At 38.5% G+C, this 18032-nt stretch overlaps 1 protein-coding gene across 1 annotated transcript; it reads left to right on the forward strand.

Moving 5' to 3' along the window:
- The first annotated feature begins 1764 nt into the window (after nucleotides 1–1764).
- Nucleotides 1765–16395, forward strand: LOC117297676. The gene is made up of 2 exons (XM_033780823.1): nucleotides 1765–1915; nucleotides 15945–16395. The coding sequence occupies exon 2, from the start codon at nucleotides 15961–15963 to the stop codon at nucleotides 16393–16395; it is 435 nt and encodes a 144-aa protein (XP_033636714.1). The 5' UTR covers nucleotides 1765–1915; nucleotides 15945–15960.
- Nucleotides 16396–18032: the final 1637 nt, after the last annotated feature.

Raw genomic sequence — 18032 nt, forward strand, 5'->3', positions numbered from 1 at the left:
GGCACCGAGCCTGTCTGACGTGCGCTATCGATTTGTAGTTTGTGGAACTCATTTGTTCAGGGTCACATCTATTTCCAAACACTTCAATATTGACATAATTTTAACAACAGTTGAACAATAATGTATTGCAAACTTAAAGGCAATACTTAGGGTATTTCTAGTAGGCTTGAGCACAGCCAAATTTGAACATTATTTTGATGTTTTTTGTTAGAATAACGGCTTTTTTTTTTTGGTGTCGTCTTTAAAAACAAATTATATGGATGGTATAGTCCTTCGATGATAACTAGGTTATAAAATAATTCCGTAAAATGTTTTTAACTCACAAACAGTCGCAAACATCTTCAGCTGCAGGCTTGCTGATTAATATTACCCCCCCCCACCCCTCTCCGAAAATACAACCCTCCCCCCCCCCCCAACGTCCCCTTCCGGCCTGGGGCCGGCCTTGAGCTTTAAAAGGGTCCAAGCGCAGCCTCATCAATCTTCAACAAACCATTATTTTGTTTAGAAAGTCATGTTAGTATTAAACATTAAAATAGCTGCTTCATGTAGGTAGAAATAGAGTCAGTTATTTGAAAGTTGAAAAAAACCTTAAAATCAATTCTGAACCTTGGGCGAAAAGGAATAGCGCCCTCTATCTGTCATCGATCTTGCTTGCGTTTCGATTCATTATTGTTTGTGTCCACCGCAAAGTTGAGAGAGCGCCCTCTGTTGGCGTACACTCTCCAAAAAAAGGAGAGAAAGTCTCACCTCGAACTTAGCGACGGAAAGAAGAACTTAATAAAAGGCCCCCTCCCCAAGCCCTATCTATGGAAACTGATCACAAATCTAAGCTCTGTGACTATTTCATTCATTCAATGTTAAATCAAATTAACGACCAATCAACAGATTAAAGAAAGTAGCCTATACCAGAACCGATTTTTAATCTTGTTGTTCTATTATCCTTTATTTTCTTATTAATTATTTTGCTAAACAAGTTAAAAATCAAGTGGTAACTGCTCGCATTGAGCAGGGAATTTTGTTCCTTTGAGTCTTTTTTGTTTCTTTTAACTTCATATTTGTCATTTCTTTTAACAAACACATCACACGTACACAGTAAAAACCTCTAAAATTTCGTACAGTGCCCAAGTTTATAGAGCCGGTTTAAGCTAAAAAACCCCAGACTTAAACAAAGTTATGCTTAGTAGAAGAATAATCAGCCATGTTGCGAATAGGCCTACCACTTGTGTGACTGTCATCCTGCTAATTATTTTGAAGTGTTAAGCAATAGTTTCTACCATATGAAATTGGACCCCGGTATCAAACTGTGTGGAATTGTGTGTTTTGAAGGTACAACGATCAATGAGCTAGGCCTATTTGTCACTATGAAATATCATTATTGTTATAAATTGCATCTCCGGTAACTTTTATTTAGTTCCACACTTTTTTTCGAACATCAAATAACTTTCGACAAACTAAAATTTATTGTTAGTAATGAACTGAGTTTACTTGTTCCACCGCAAATTTTATTATGTTCGATTACTTGAAAAGGTTATAACAAAACGCAACAAAGTATCAGAAACTTTTTCCATGGGCCCGCCCCTTATTTTTTACCCCTGTCCAGCCAGCCACCGACGTGAAAAGTGTGCACCACAAAACACCAAAAAACATTACCTGGTACTCGGCACACTAGCTTGATATCAAGTCTAAATAAACGGTCACCAACACACACTCACGGACGACAGGTAGTTTGAAGATATTTTGGGCACTGGTATTAAAAGTCGCCGTGTGTGTAAAGTATGGAGGCTGGCGGTAGACAGTGGTGTTTCTTTTAAGAGAAAAACAACAACATTACCGTGACTTTATTTTAAACTTTGGATTCGTTTATGGTACCCGGGATGGAACACATACTGTGAATATCTGGTGACGACGAAGGGAGGTAAGTTTTGGTTGTCAAAAGTTTTCTTGACTGGACGTTCGTGTGGTGGTCGTCCGTTGTGTGGGTCGTAGTTTACCTTGGAAACTCTATTGCATTGGGATTTGCCGTGTAACGTGTAGTTGGAGTTAATTAACGGCGGATAAATTGGTGGCGACGACCGGAAGATTACCCTGCCAGACCAATAACATTTTTTAGATGGTGTTTTTAATGCTGTAAGCCTACTACATACATGACCATGGGAGTTGTTATGAAAACTGTAGGCCTATAACTTAAAACTACGTAGGCCTATTTGTGGCAAAGTTGGCCAGGCAGAGCAGAGTTGATATGATAGGCCTTTGAATATGCCAAAAATTTATCACAAGCAGACACTTGACAAAAAGTTTCGAAAAAGTTTCCGTATGGCGCCACCACTTTATCATTCGATATGAAATAATATAGTATCTTATTTACCTCAATGAGAAATCCCTTTTTGTAAAAATGAGTGAAAAAGTGGTGGCGCCGTACGGAAAGTTATCCATTGTGTGTCCTTCTCGTCAGGTGACTCATCCAACTTACTTACTTTACTTTCTTACTTATGATTGATGGGAGAATTTAATTAGGCTTACGCTTTTGAGACCATGTCCTATCATATTTTTCTTCCAGTAGCCATCAAGCTCTATCTTAAACTTGGACACTGCTGTGGTAGATTGTTCCAATCCCATTCTATATGTGATTCTTTGGGAGGAGAAGTTTCGACTGCACCCAATGTTCTTGCTTAATGGAATGGCCCCTTGTACTGGTATTTCTGTCTGTCTTGAAGAATTTCATGCTATCAACTTTTATAGCCCCTTGACCACCTTGAAGGTTTCTATAAATTTGTATTGTCCTCGGAATATGACCAATGCATACACCAAGGGTAAACTGCATTGTAAAATGTAACATCAAGACAAGAACCTTTTCCGTTGTGTAATCAAAATTCTCAATTCTCTGACTGTGTTGTTGGAGACTAGATCGGAGGGTATAATTGCAGAAACGTTAACTGTCATCTTTTTTTTCTAGGCATTTTATCAATTAGTTTGTGCACACGTTTCTTTTAAGACATCCCATGCTCCATTGTGGAACAACCTGCATTGCAATGGAAAATATTGAGGGCACACTTGTATCATGTGGCTGCTAGTGGCAGCCTATTTTTGAACAAGTTTGCTTTCCTTATTTGGAATGGTGTACCAAATTGTTACATTCTTGAGGTTGAAGTCAAGGAGACATGCGCACGCCATTCTGTATGCGCATTGAATAAGACACACACGTTGGAGATGTGTTTATTGAACGCTATGCGATGCTGTTTTTTCAACTTACAAAATGGCCGCACAAACACATGCTAAGCAATGCCCGTTTGTTCAACTTAGAAAATGGCCGACTGCGTGCATGCCGGGTTGTGTACATATGCCAGTGCGCCCTCTAGTTCTTATAAAAAACTCTATGGCAATTACAGGGTTCCCACGGTTGATAGAGGAGCCGACTAAAAGAACACGTATACCATGGTCTCTTGTCATCCAGGGGTCAGTTTCACAAAGAGGACTAGTCCTAGAAGATATTAAAAACGCATGGCAAGTCCTAAGTTAGGCAAGTAAATGTAACTCGTCCTAACTGGAGATAAGACTAGTCTTACTCTTTGTGAAATCCACCCCTGAGCAATTAAATCTCGAACATCAGACCCAAGAACTATAACAAAATAAAATAATGATTTCCCTTGAGGGTGGGATCAGGCGAAGAGTTTCAACAAAACCAAATGTTCATGCATGAAATGGCTGTTAATGGTTGGAGAAAAGATAAAGTGTGATGTGTGGTGTAGCGTTAAATAAGATTATCATTACGCCTTTCATTAAAAGGAGTTCATGAGCAGAATTTAACCCCTGTCGGTGAAAATGTGTAAAATGTGCAAAGCTGTTATTTTTGTAAGGGATTTGTACTTTTATACAATTTTTATGTCAGATCGGTTGAGTTTCTTTTTCTAGCATGCAAGCTTTCTAAAGCGGAATATTGCGTGTCTCAAAGCGGCGAGTTATTAAGAAAGTTTTCCAACCATGATGTAAAGGGGGAGTTTTTAAACTCCACCCCTTCGACTTAACGGATGGTTCGCTAGGCGCGCCACTTTGATGGAGCAGTGACTGTGAAGTTTTGAACAAAACCTGTTTATATCAAACTAATTATTCGTTCCGTGGCTGAAGAAGTCATCTGTGACTGCCAAGTCCAGGATCAGTGGTCATGCCAGACAAAAGACACAGTCTCAATTGTTGGGGGGGGCATACAAATTAATTTATAGAAACAAATTGTGGAATAAGCTTAATGGTAAAATGAAAGTATTTTAAGCAACTTTTCATTTAAAATAGGTCTGAATGCTTACCCAGAAAAGTTTTTCCCCTGGTTTCAACAAAACCAACACCTGCTTAAAAATATTGAAAACAAAAAACGGACGTAAAAACCTAAACTTTTCCTGTGCAGTAGCGATAATAAGTTTATAGAAAAGAGTCGTTGAAAGCAGAGATGGTAAAATGAAAGTAATCAATGACAACATCAATTTGTTACATCAATTTGAACTGAAATGCTACCCTTGAAAAGTTTTATCCCAGTTTCAAGAAAACTAACACCTACCTCAAAAACAAAACACACAAAAGACCGAAAGAAAACCCCCAACTTTTCCTGCGCAATAGTGAAAATAAATTAAAAGAAAAGAGTCGTTGAAAAGCTGAGGTGGTAAAAAGAAAGTAATCATTGAAAATAGCGGTTTATTTAACAGAAAAGTTTTATCCCATGAACCGAGGTTTCAAGAAAACCAACCCCTGCCTAAAAAAAACCTAAAAAGTCCGTAAGAAAGACCCAAACTTTTCCAGCGCAGAAGTTGCCAAGCATATTATTACTAGAATGATCAGAAATAATTAGCTCAGATGTCACTCTTGCTGTGTCAGTGTAGATCAAAAGGCCTTTCAAACAGCTTTTATTCCACTTACTGCATGTTTTCCTCAATCCTACAATCTAGACTAGTCTGATTGTTGCCGGGGTGAATGTAGGAATAAAGAAACCCATAGACAAGTTGGGGAAGTTTATAGACACGAAAACAGAGTGTGTACGTCACAGACCATTTTCAATATTGGTGCCTCTGTTATAAATACACCAAATTGTTGAGTCGAGGGAAAAGTTTTAATAGCCCACAGGCTTTTGGGCGGGAAAGCACAAGTAAAGCATGCCACATGCCAATACACTATGACAAAATAAGAGTGAATTCAAAGCCGAGGTCAATGTCATTAGGTGTGACCAAACAAACTGGAGACACCTAACTGTAGGTATACTTTTAAAGGGATTGTACAAAGAGATTATACAATGTACTGTAGCGCAAAGCATTTTCTTTGAAGGAACTAACTACCTTTACAAAACATGTTGACAGGGTTGTGGAAGCTGATCAAGCACGAAAACTTACTTTTAAGGAAACCGTTTACCAGTGGTTTGGACTTGTTCCCTTCAACGTTTTGCTTTGGTTTCGTTTTGCAGGCCATTATTTTGTAGCTTATGGTAGCGCTTGACGGAGGCGTGAGACCTCCATTATAAACTATCACTTTTTAAGTTATTGATAGACAATTCTTTTCCTTTGGAGAGAAATATCATGTACCTGTACAAGTTTAAACTGTGCGAATGTCAAGTTTGCTAGGGCTTTTTGTTCTGCACAAAGGTGAAATTTCTGCGTTTCTTGCAAAGTGGTCTCAAATATAAGTGGTCTCACCTATCATGTAGGCTGATAGGTGGCGTGTCGTGGCCGAACAGTCAAGCACAGTGGACTCAAGCTCTTGGTGTAATCTGATTTACAGCAGAGTGTGGGTTCGAGTCCCTGTCTTGACATTTGAGTCCTTTGCAAGACACTTCACTATTATTGTTTCGTCCTTGGAATGGGTAGATATAAGTAACCAATATTATGATTGTTATTATTAGGGAGGTTTGAGCAAAAAGTGAACGTGAACGTCAGAAAATGTTGTTGTAAAAATCTCTTGTTTTAAGCATACGTGCAGTTCCCATTTTTAACGTCAAGTACGAATGTGCAGACCTGATATGTCATAAAATTAGCCCAAAATGGTGACATCACCTAGAAATGACAAAGTTTTCTGATGTTCATGTTCTTGCTTCATATGGTGCAGATAAACCTCCCTAATCTTATATTCTTACTAGGCTCTAGAAGGGTTGGTAAAGGGTAAATTTCCCTCCACACTGTAACTGCACCTTTAAACGACAGATGTACTATAATACTTGGCAGGTTCCATACTGTTGTCATTGGATACAGAGCTAAGCAGCATGCAGTTGACATGAATAGCTTCCTGCTTGCATACCAATCCTTCATCCAAGCTAATTCTATTCTTGTCTTGGGCAGGGTGAGGCAGGAATCAGATCCGATGTGTGCACTTGCGCTTGAAAAGAACCAAAATTAAGTTGGGGTTTAGTTACACTTTTATGCATGCCCTTCTTGTGTTTCTATATAAAAAAATCACTTACAGTGAAAACAAAACAATTTTTTTTGCAATAAAAACATTCCTGATTGAGGAAATCTTTTAGAATACAGTGATCCTGGTGCATTCAAATGTTTCACACTCATCAGGAAGTCCAGGGAATGATTTCGTCAAGCCAAATTTGCTAAGCAAAGTATAGTGACTATGTTTTTGTGCAAACTGGATGCGTACAATGAGGCAGCCCGTGGTGAGTTTTAAGTAGCAAAGTTTTGATTTTGCAACACTAGATTGTATATCAATCAGGCCTGGAGTTGCACTGGAGTTACACAGCCACTATAGCCCCTGGTATTGGCTTGGTGCCTCTTCAAACTTTTCCCTTAGACTGTAAGATTTACTGGTGGAAGTTCCCTTTGCAAAATGAAAATGGCTTTGCCCTCTCAATGAGGAAATTCCTTGCAAGCATCATTGCAATCACTGTATCTGTGGTAAAAAAGGAACTCTACAATGAGGCCTTCTGTATTGTGGATACATAGTGAACAGTTGACATGAAAAATATGTTGATTTTAAATTCAAACTGAGAATAAATATTTGAAACATTTGTAAATTTACAATTTAGCCCACATTGTGAATGATAGATTTGTCTGACTGCTGATGTTTGTTTTAATGAGAAACTTATCTGTTAAAAGATAATGTTAATCAAATTTAAGCAAATTTATCAAAGGCGCTCCTCTATGCCAAGCCGTTGATAATGACATTTATTAAACTACACGTATGTTACTCAATTCAATTTATCACATTGCTCGGCAACTTGTAATAATCTCTTAGCGGAACCCTTTGTTGTTATTTCTGATTGCATATGTTGTAAACAAACACGGATACAAAATACAAACAAACACTGGAGATGGCATTATCTGTATGTTTTGAATCACCATTTCAGCATCTGTTCCCTCGGTGCAGGAAATCTGAACGCGGATCTTTCTTGTTGTTCATACCTGACCCACCAGATAAACCATGATCACCCCTAATTTATACTCCAAAGTTAAAGGCACTGGACACTATTTGTATTTACTCAAAATAACTATTTGTATACAAACTTACTTGGTAACAACCCAGGCCTGTATGTTTCATTTCTGAAAGGGCCAGGGCATCAAGGCATTTTATTTTCTCCTCAGTAAAGGGCACCCTATGAGGAAAGTGTAAATTTCTACTGGCAGAGCATTTTAAGGGCACCAAGGCAATAACCATGGGGCATGGAGTCAATCGCATTTATTGCCTCTGTGAATTACCAGGGGTGACAACCTATGGAGAGCTGATTGATAATATAAAACATTGTGAGAAACGGCTCCCTCTGAAATGCTTCAGGCCTGTTCGTCTTTTAATATTTGTTTAGTGAAAGCACACAAATTTGTCCAACTAGTGTGTTTTTTCTTTCATTATTTTCTTGCAACTTCGATCACCAATTGAGCCAAAATGTTCACAGATTTGTTATTTCATGCATTGTCGGGATACACCAGGTGAGAACTGGTCTTTGACAATTACCAAAGATGTTCAGTGCCTTTAATGTCTGGGCACGCACCTGTGACACTGATCGTGTCAAAAGTCAATGCTCGCGCCCGATTCCCGCACTCAGAACAAAGTTCCAAACAAACCAATAATCAGTATGATTTATCATACATTGAGTGGCTTAATTCATGTGTGAGCGTCCTGTATCCGTGATGTAAGTGCCATTTATGTGGACCTTTGGAACCATTCTGTAGTGAAGAAAGCACCCGCGGAAAATTAAAAGACCCTTTAAGCAAATATTATTGGGTTTCAAAGGGTTTACTTATTGCTTGGACGAGGAAAACTACTGAAGGGTCAGGGAGCATGTTTTCAGAATTAGAGTTGTTGTTTTCAATATAAGTTCCCCCCCCCCACCGGATTTTGTGACCCGTAAATTTGAGCCGCCATACTTTAATGAGGGCGTGTCACTAGAAATGGGAATATATCTTTGAAGCAGTACGTTTGAGAACAGTAAGTGTCATTGATTCAAGCTGAAGAAACCACACTTTGGTAAACATGACCGTCACTTTACCCTTACGATTTTGGGAATAGGTCTACCACAAAAAGAATAAAGAACAGTCTCACTTACATCTCTGGGTATTCCTATCTTCACACTACTCTATCTAAGCTATCGATCGTGAATCAACTTTCTTGAGTAAAATGTTTTTGTTTGTTTAATTAGTGAGTATTTGCTTTGAACTTTAGAGCCATTTTGTGGGATATAGTATTAAGAGGATTGAGACTTAATTGTCTGTTGACAAACTTCCAGATCCCCAAACCACGCCACACTTGCTGGCAGGATTGCGGCTAACAGAATTGCCCTATATCGGTAGAACAGTTGCGATGTGTGTAGCATTGAGCATTACATGTAGGGCAGGCCTGATACTTCATGGAGTCATGAAAGACGATTGCCTACATGCCCCGTGGTCATTGCCTTGGTGCCCTTGAAATGCTACAATAGAAATTTACAATTTTCTCATTGGGTGCCCTACAGGAAAAAAATGCCTTGGTGCCCTTGCCCTTTCAGAATCAAAGCAATAGGTCTAGTAGGGCATATGCTATTAGTAATAATAATAATAATAATAATAATAATAATAATAATAATAATAATAATAATAATAATAATAATAATAATAATAATAATAATAATAATAATAATAATAATGCATTTGTAATGCGCCATCTATCTAGTGTACAAGACCCTATTCCGAGGCGCAGAACAAAAACAATACACATACAACAAAAAAGAAATGTACATGTAGAACATAATACAAAATTATACAATGAATAATCTACTGTCAAGACATGTAACGAGCTAAGTGTAAGAGGATTTAAATAAATGAGTTTTCAGCAAGTTTTTAAACAATGGAAGAGAACTACAGCACCTGATGTTATTAGGTAAAGCATTCCAAAGTTTAGGAGCACAAGCGGAAAAGGCATATAACCATAGATGTTTTACCAACTCACAAGAACGTCTTGAACCAAGACTAGTGCTGCCCCTGATCGATTTCTGTGCGGTACAATGCAATCGTAGGAGACTACACCAGTTTATAGACTGAGTCATTGTTTGCCAATGTTGTGTATTGACTAAGATAATAATGACCAACTACAAGAATTCCATCTATTACATAACTTACCCCTAATCAAGGGCAAAAGCTTTGTGTCATTCCTTGTTCTGTGGTAGACTGGTTATCGGATAACCTTGGGTTTGTTTTAGTGTTTCCCTGAAAAGGTGACTAAGGACTACATGCATTTCAGGATTGCTTCATACTTACAAGTCCTACACAACAGGTTACCTTGTTTTTCTGTCAAGTTACTTGGAAAAGTAAACATATTAAAGCGCTAGTTGTTGTAAATTCTCTCACCAACAATTTTGTTCCCACCTTGAATGTAAAAAGTGAGGGTTGCCTTCATCCAACCATGGAGCATTACTCCATGATCCAACCATGATCCCACATGCCCAGCAACACTTTGTATACATTTGTAGGTTACTCTTTTTGTTGTTTGTTCTGTCAAGTTACCTGGAAAAGTAAACATTTAGGCAGCGCTGGCAGTGGAACTGGCAGTAAATTTTCTCACCAACAATTTTGTTCCGGCCTTGAATTTAAAGCCACTGGATATTTTGAAATTAGATAAAAATAAAATTGTTAGCATAAAAACCGATTTTGTAACAAGCAATGGAGAGCTGTTGATAAGTGTAAAACACTGTGAGAAACGGCTCCATCTGAAGTAACAACTAATATAGTTTTTAAGAAAGAGGTAACTTCTCACTCAAATATTAAAAGACTTCAGGCCACGAGCCTTTTTTTAGGCATCTGAAAGCACACAAGTTTGTGCAACAAGTTTTTTTTTTTCTTTCATTATTCTATATCTTGTAAATATTCACATAATTTGATATTTTATGCATTGTTAGGATCATACACCAAGTGAGAATACTGGTTTTTGACAATTCCAAAGGTGTCAAGTGCCTTTAAATATTTTTGTTGCGGGTAAACAACGAGGTCTTGTAAACTGTGGTGTCTTCATCATGCAGCACTGAAAATGAACTCAGGTAAACTGTTGTTTATTCCATTAACCTGAATTCCCAGTATGGTATCACAGTCTTTGTGGTTAAAAGGTTAAAGTGATGGAACAGGGATCCTCTTTTGGGGGATCTTTTTGGAAAGTTTTTTTTATTTAGTGAACGCTCTGGTTTTTAAGTGTACTTACTTGCATGAAGATTAAGAGGAAAAAAACTGTGTGTTTCCTCATTATTTTGCATGCATGGAGTGTAGTTTATGTTGGAGTAATTTGTGTTTTGGGAACTACGGTTGGTAAAGTATGTTTTTTCTTTGTATTCAGAAATTATGGTCCCTTTAAAAAAACCCATAAAAACAGGAAATTCTTGGTTTCTCTATGGGAAACGTTTTTGAAGGGGCACCAAGGCAAATACCAGGGCAACAGAGGCTGTGGCCTGATTAAAGTCAAAGAAAAAAACAATATTTAACACTTTTAAGCCCGGGAAAGTTCCTGTGACAATTTCCCCGCACCACTGTTCGGTTTGGTTTTTGTGCATGCCTTTAGAAAAAGAAAAAGAAAAAAATCCTCCCCAGTTGTGAAAACTTTCTATCCCATCATGTTGACCCATAACTAAATAGTCCACACAAGAGATTAATACCTGCTGCATATAACTGTGGCATAGTGAGCCATGCTTGACTCTACTTTGTAATGCCTTCAGGGCACCCTAGGCTGGTCCCATTGTTGCTAGACTTAGTGTCTTGTTCAACTCCCCCCCTTTTGTCCACAGTATGCCAGGCTGTTATTGAAACCTGTGGTTTTGGTAAGGCAGGATTAATGAAAGTGTTGTCATAGTGACTGTCAACAGCATTTGGCAGGCTGTCTGCTGAGTGTGTTAATAGCATTAGCTCCAGAGTTGAAGGAGGGATGTTGCTCTTGGAATTAGGGAAAAGAAAACAAGTTTGAACTTAGGTTCAAACTAATTCAATAGCAATGTCAATTTTTTCCACATCTTAAATCAATTTATCTCCTGAATTGTCTAGGTGCACTTTTTCAGTGTAAAGTAGATCAAAACAAATAAAACAAAACAACAACAAAAATGCACACACACACATCGTGATTTATCAGAATTTTTCTTGATTTTATTATTTTTTTGGGTGGACAGTTATTAAAAGAACATTACAGAATTAACGCAAAATTAGATAATTTGTTTCTCATCAAATATGAAATTTGAGAGAGAAATATTTCATGGGATGTTTTCTACAATCTTCATCATTAGATCGTGTAAGTTTTATGTAAACCTGTGATCTTTCACGATTTTTGTTTCTTACCAACTCTGTAACGACTGGAACACATTACCACGAAAGACATCATATATCCATCACGACCAATAAGACCTCTAAAGGCAGTGGACACTATTGGTAATTACTCAAAATATTTTTTTGCATAAATACTTACTTGGTAACGAGTAATGGGGAGAGGTTGATAGTATAAAACATTGTGAGATACGGCTCCCTCTGAAGTAACGTAGTTTTCGAGAAAGAAGTAATCTTCCACAAATTTGATTTCGAGACCTCAGATTTAGAACTTGAGGTCTCAAAATCAAGCATTAGAAAGCACACAACTTCGTGTGACAAGGGTGTTTTTTCTTTCATCAGTATCTCGCAACTTAAATGACCAATTGAGCTGAAATTTTCACAGGTTTGTTATTTTATGCATATGTTAAGATACAGCAAGTGAGAAGACTGGTCTTTGACAATTACCAATAGTGTCCACTGTCTTTAAAGGAGCCGTCACAGCCCATCTATAAAGCGACTTAAAACTACATCACAACAAAAGTGACAGAACGCTGATTAAAACTGTGTAGGACGAATCACGTAGACCCTCAGAAGTGATACAAATGTTCGAGAGAGCCCTCACGCCGTAAAAAATAGGGCGCATTTAGAAGGGTTAACATCTTGAATAGATCACGCGCAGTGCTGGCAGCTTGTATATAACGAGAATGAAACATTAAAGGAACATTACAGAATTGGTAAGAAACAAAAATCACTGCGAAGATCACAGATTTACATAAAACTTACACGGTCTAATGATGATGATGGTAGAAAACATCCCTTGAAATATTTCTGTCTGAAATGTCATATTTGATGAGAAATAAATAATCTAACTTCGCGTTTGGAGTTTATCCAAAAAATTTGTAATCGGTTTTTCACTTTTCTCTCGTGACCCAGTTCTACAGGTTTGTCAGTTTATGTATATGGTGGATTACATAAAGTGCTTACACTGCCAGCAACTGTTTTGTTAGAAAAAACCAATTCTGTAATGTTCCTTTAAGGGCAATCAAAGTTGTGGATTCACCTAGCATGGAGAGGGGCATTAATTCCGCTTGGCTGCAGAAACGCTCTCAACAGAAGAAAAATACAAATGTTTTTTTTCTTTCCTATGAGGCACTGTTCTGTTGTTTGAGACTTTGGTACCAAGGTGGAGGAACACACCATACAAAATGCCTTGAACTTCTATGTAAGGCCAAGTAAAATAAATAACATGTTGCTCATACATTTTTGGGCGGTGCACTGATATGAAAACAATCTTTCCTTAATCCTTTGCTCCTCTTTTTGCTACAAATGGATGTTTTTGTTTGTACTTGTTTATGCCTCTGACGAAGGTCCAGTTTGGATCGAAAGCTAAGGCCATCTACTCTTTTTGTACTATTTAATATTATATATTTATAAACAAAGCCCATAAATCAGTAAAAAAATAAAGTAAAAAGGCAATATTGTGTATAAAACATTGCTACAAACTAGGGCTACCTGTTTCAGATAATTTGCAAATATGGCGCTCCATTATTTTCCAACCTTGGTTGGCAAGAACCTGGGCTGTGACATTGCTCTAGAAAAGTTCTATAATGTTATGGCGGCCATCTTGGACATTGTGGTCATCGTGGATGAGAAGCCTTTGCGAATGTGGCTTGTCTGGGTTTTTTGTCTTATTCTATCTTTGTGCGTTGTATACTGTGCTATTTTGTATCTGCCTGTTGTAACTTTTGATGTTTGTGGTGCTTTTTAGAATTTTTTCGTGCAATGCAATTTCTTCTTTTCTTATGTCTTATGTCTTCCTATGTGATGGTGTAGAGAAAGGGTGCAAATCTGTGATACAACGTCAAAAATAAATGAGTAGACTTGAAAGTAGTAAGTTTGTTTTGGGGGCAACACAAAGAGATCATTGGATTTGTTTGATTGAGAAAACAAAGTTAGGTATTGCAAACTGCTTACCAGCCAAGTGGACCCTATGGTATATATAAAAAAAGAAGTTAATGGCCTGACATTTTGAAGCTTGCCAATGCTAGTGAGTCTTTCTCAAAGGCTTTTCTAGATTTAGCCTTCGAGAAAGACTCTGCTAGGGTCGAAACATCAATCCACTAACTATGGGTGCGTTCGTTTAGCTTCCCTGGGTCAACCCCGGTCTGCCCCGGTACGATTGAATAGCTTTGATAGGGCTCACCCGGGTCAGCCCCCAGTGCCCTGCTTGTGGAGTGGGTAACTTGGGGGTGATCCGATGTGCATGGCGTTACCACGAGAGGGCGAGTGTGATCGTTTGATTAGCTCTTGTCAGGGGCTCACCCGAATGAGCACTGCGGGGTCGACCAAGGGAAGCTAAACGAATGCACTCTATTTTGATTTGTTCGATTGTGAAGTTGCAGGCCCAATGCTACTGGGCTTGGGGCAGACAACTCAGTAGGTTTTTCAAACCTTTCTTTCAATGGTTGGCTATAATTATGGAAAAGAAGGGCGATAAATTTATTAACGAAGGCGGCAAAATCAGGGATGGGATGTCTTTGTTTAAAGATCAAATTCTAAAAGAAATGGAGATATAATCATATAATTAATACTGCCCCAGATTGCAGAGTAGGGCTTCTAAAACCTAAGATAAATGTTAATATTGGGTTTCATGCTCGCAAGTTTTCAAGCCTGCATGCTTTGCCCTCAGAGTTCAGCCTCACACATCCCTGCAAAATAGACAATTAGAGATGCTAGTGTACACTCGCAATGGTCAATAAAAGAGGGGCATATATATCACGTACTGACCAATCAGGACACTTGTTATGTACTACACCACTGCCCTTGGATTTATAATTATATACAATGTTTGTATCAAAAGTTCAATGACAGAAAGAGAATCAGTAAACTTTTCAATTGACGTCATGGGATGGTTTGGCGGTGTTAACTATCGCGAAAAAAAAAAAAGCCAAAATACTTTTAATAGCATCAATATTCATATAATACAGAATTATTTACCTTGCTCAGGGCTTTTAAGGGGTCACTTAGTGGGCCTATTTTTCTCTTGCAATTCACAGGTTCAGGGTTGGCCTATTTACTTTTCAAAAGGATAATCGACTTCAGGAAACACAAAGTATATCAAGGTTTTTCTCCCTTTTCAGTCTGGTCTCCATTCGACCTGTGTGGGAACAAGTTGTACTGTAGTGTAAGGGGCTAAATCAATGATGCCATGTCTGTGTACGTTGTCGCATTGATCGCTGAACCTTTTGTAACGAGTAGAGTATGTCCCTCTTCAATTTCCTGCCTTTCCAAATTCAGACCTCTTGGATATATACTGGTACCGTGTCTCTTTTAATAGGTTTTTGATTTTTTTCCGGATGAGATTTGCTGTGTGGACAAGTGGACCAGATTACGGTAGCTGGACTGGAGAAGCTGCCTGTCGTTTTCGCCTGATTTATTTGGCTGCTCTCGGTTAAAAAAAGTGCACCAATTGATGCGGACAAAGAATTACACGTGTTTCCTGCTGATGTAGAAAGTTTGTGAAAGAGTTTACAGGCAGCGTTTGGATTCTCGCTGAAACTGCTCGATGGTTGGCCGTTCATCCATGATTCTCTCATCGTTGGTTCTTGGATCAATGCGGTTTACTCAAGGAGCAGCGAGACTGAAGTTAATGAGAAGGCAGTATCTGGCGCTAGCGTGTACTGTACACAGTTAAAACGCATCTAAAGAGCTTAGTCTTATAAAGCAGTTTCCCAAAGATCTTTGAGATTGGTCTGAGATTGTTTGTTGGATAGATATCAAACTGAAAAACCCATAGATTTTGAGAAGTTTGGTAGGAATGATCAGAAATCCTCGGTAATTGCCCATTGTTTACAGAGTTCTAAGTTTGTGCAAGTTTTCTGAAGAAAAAAGTTGGGTTGAACTGTAAAAAGTGCCCCCGAAAAGGCTCCCAATGTTAACCTTAACCTGTAAGCGACCCTAACCCATTAATATTATGTCAGTTATTTTTAAAAACAAAAAATAAGTTGATGGTCTGACGTTTCAACCCTACCAGAGTCTTTCTCAAAGGCTAAAGAGAAAGACTCTGCAAGGGTCGAAACGTCAGGCCATCAACTATTTTTTTGCATCTATACCATAGGTCCTTTTTAATTGGTAAGCAGTTTGCAGCAGCCAATTCTAGTTTTGATTTTAAAAAGGAAGAACGGTATGTTAATTTTTTGATAAATTTCCTTTTTTGTTATTCAGAGTAAAAGACTTCAAGATGAACGGCTCGTCACCTATGGATGGCTACAGCAGTGACGGCCAACTCAACAGTGGCGTCAACACGCCAGTTAATACCATGATGCTGAACAATCGTTCCATACCGCCCATCCGTGTGCTGAGCGGCACGCCTTGCCCGCCATCCAACGCCAACACCCCGGTGCCTACCAACCACACCAATGGTATTATTAAGCAAGAGGTCATCAGGAGCGAGGAGGGCGGGGTAGGCCAGGGGGTCCAGTTGCCCACACTGTCCAGTTACGGCCAGGCGTTGACCAATGGAAAGACCCCTGAGAAATCGCTTGCCAATGGGATCGGTCACGACGGTATCAAATCGGAGCAGGAGTTTGCTGTTGGATTTCCTGCATCGGAGTATATGGCAACCGTGGAGTATTCCAAAAATAGAGGTATGTGGAATGACTTATCAAAAACCTGAAGGAGTTATATGTGTTGTTTAAACGGTGTGCACAATATTAGTGTAATTCACATGAGGGTTTTTGCACAATTTTCTTGTACTGTAACTCCGATGATCCAATAAGCTTAACAGGAGGGTATGCCTATACCTTTGGTAATTTCCAAATGAATCACTGTGAAATCTTACCTAAAAAGCACCTGCAGCTAACGATAATGTATAAGATTTTGAGAAGCAATTCTCTCCTGAGGCGTGTGGTTTTACAGAAAAAGATTCAAAAGATTGTCAATCTGACAGTTGTGTATTCCAGACAAGGCTTATTCTTCCTGTATGTGGACATAACCGCTACAGATTTCCACTGAAATCTCTAAAACGCTACCACCATTTGAATTGTTAGCATGCTTTATAGACACTGGACACTATTGGTAATTGTCAAAGCCCAGTCTTCTCACTTGGTGTGTCTCAACATATGCACAAAATAACAAACCTGTGAAAATTTAAGCTCAATTGGTCGTCGAAGCTGCAACATAATAATGAAAAAAAAAAACAATCTTGTCGCACGAAGTTGTGTGCTTTCAGATGAAAGTTGACTTCGAGACCTCATCCTTTTCTGAGGTCTCGAAATCAAACTCGTGGAAAATTACTTCTTTCTCAAAAACTATGTTACTGCAGAGGGAGCCGTTTCTCACAATGTTTTATACTATCAACCTCTCCCCATTACTTGTTGCCAAGTAAGGTTTTATGCTAATAATTATTTTGAGTAATTACCAATAGTGACCACTGCCTTTAAAGAGAACAACGCAAGTGCTACAAAAATTCCTAACTTGGTTCCAGTTGTGTATGCTTAGGAAATGTAAACTCTTTTAAGTACAATAATGAAATACCTCTGAAATGTGTTTCTATTCAGTCCCTGGTTTCGAAGTCTTCTCTTAACAATTCTAATAATTTGCCTCGGGGCGAGAAGTTTACCCAAAATGCTGATTAATTATTCCCCGCTCTGTCTCCAACTGATCCCAGACACCATTAGCAGCTTTTCAGGATTGTTAAGTTTGTTTGAGGTTGACTAAAGGCGAAAGTGCCAAAAAGTTCTGTGCTTGTGCCTAGTGAAATGGCACATGACAGGCGGTGTCGGCTTTGATATTGTGACCCTCATAGAAAATGGATGACAGGGTTTTTGTTCAATGCAGTCACAGATAACATAGTCGCCACTCGTGTTCGGGATAACAGGCTTTCGGACTAGTTAAATGAGTTGAATACCTTTGGTAATTGTTAAAGACCAGTATTCTCACTTGGTGAATTGAATTGAATTGAATTGAATTGTGTATCCCAACCATAAACTAACAAATCTGTGAAAATTTGGACTCGCATGCACAAAGTAGTTAAAGGCCAGACTTTTTGACCCAAACAGAGTATTTCTCCAGGGCTGAAATGAGCTCAGCAGTTCCCACTCTTGACCAAGTTGACTTTTATTGTGGATTTATTTTTGTCAATGGTTGTTGGTTTCGCCCTCCTTTATTGTCTGTTTTAAAAGTATTAAAAACTATAAATTGCTGTGGTAAAAGTAAGTGTGGATATTTATTTGAGTTAAAAAAAGAAAAAGGGTTTCTTTTGGACTTGCTGCACACTTTTCATCTTTTGCAGTTCTTACTATTTGACTTTCA

The sequence above is a fragment of the Asterias rubens genome, chromosome 12, assembly GCF_902459465.1.
Source record: "Asterias rubens chromosome 12, eAstRub1.3, whole genome shotgun sequence".
In the NCBI taxonomy this organism is placed as follows: Eukaryota; Metazoa; Echinodermata; class Asteroidea; order Forcipulatida; family Asteriidae; genus Asterias; species Asterias rubens.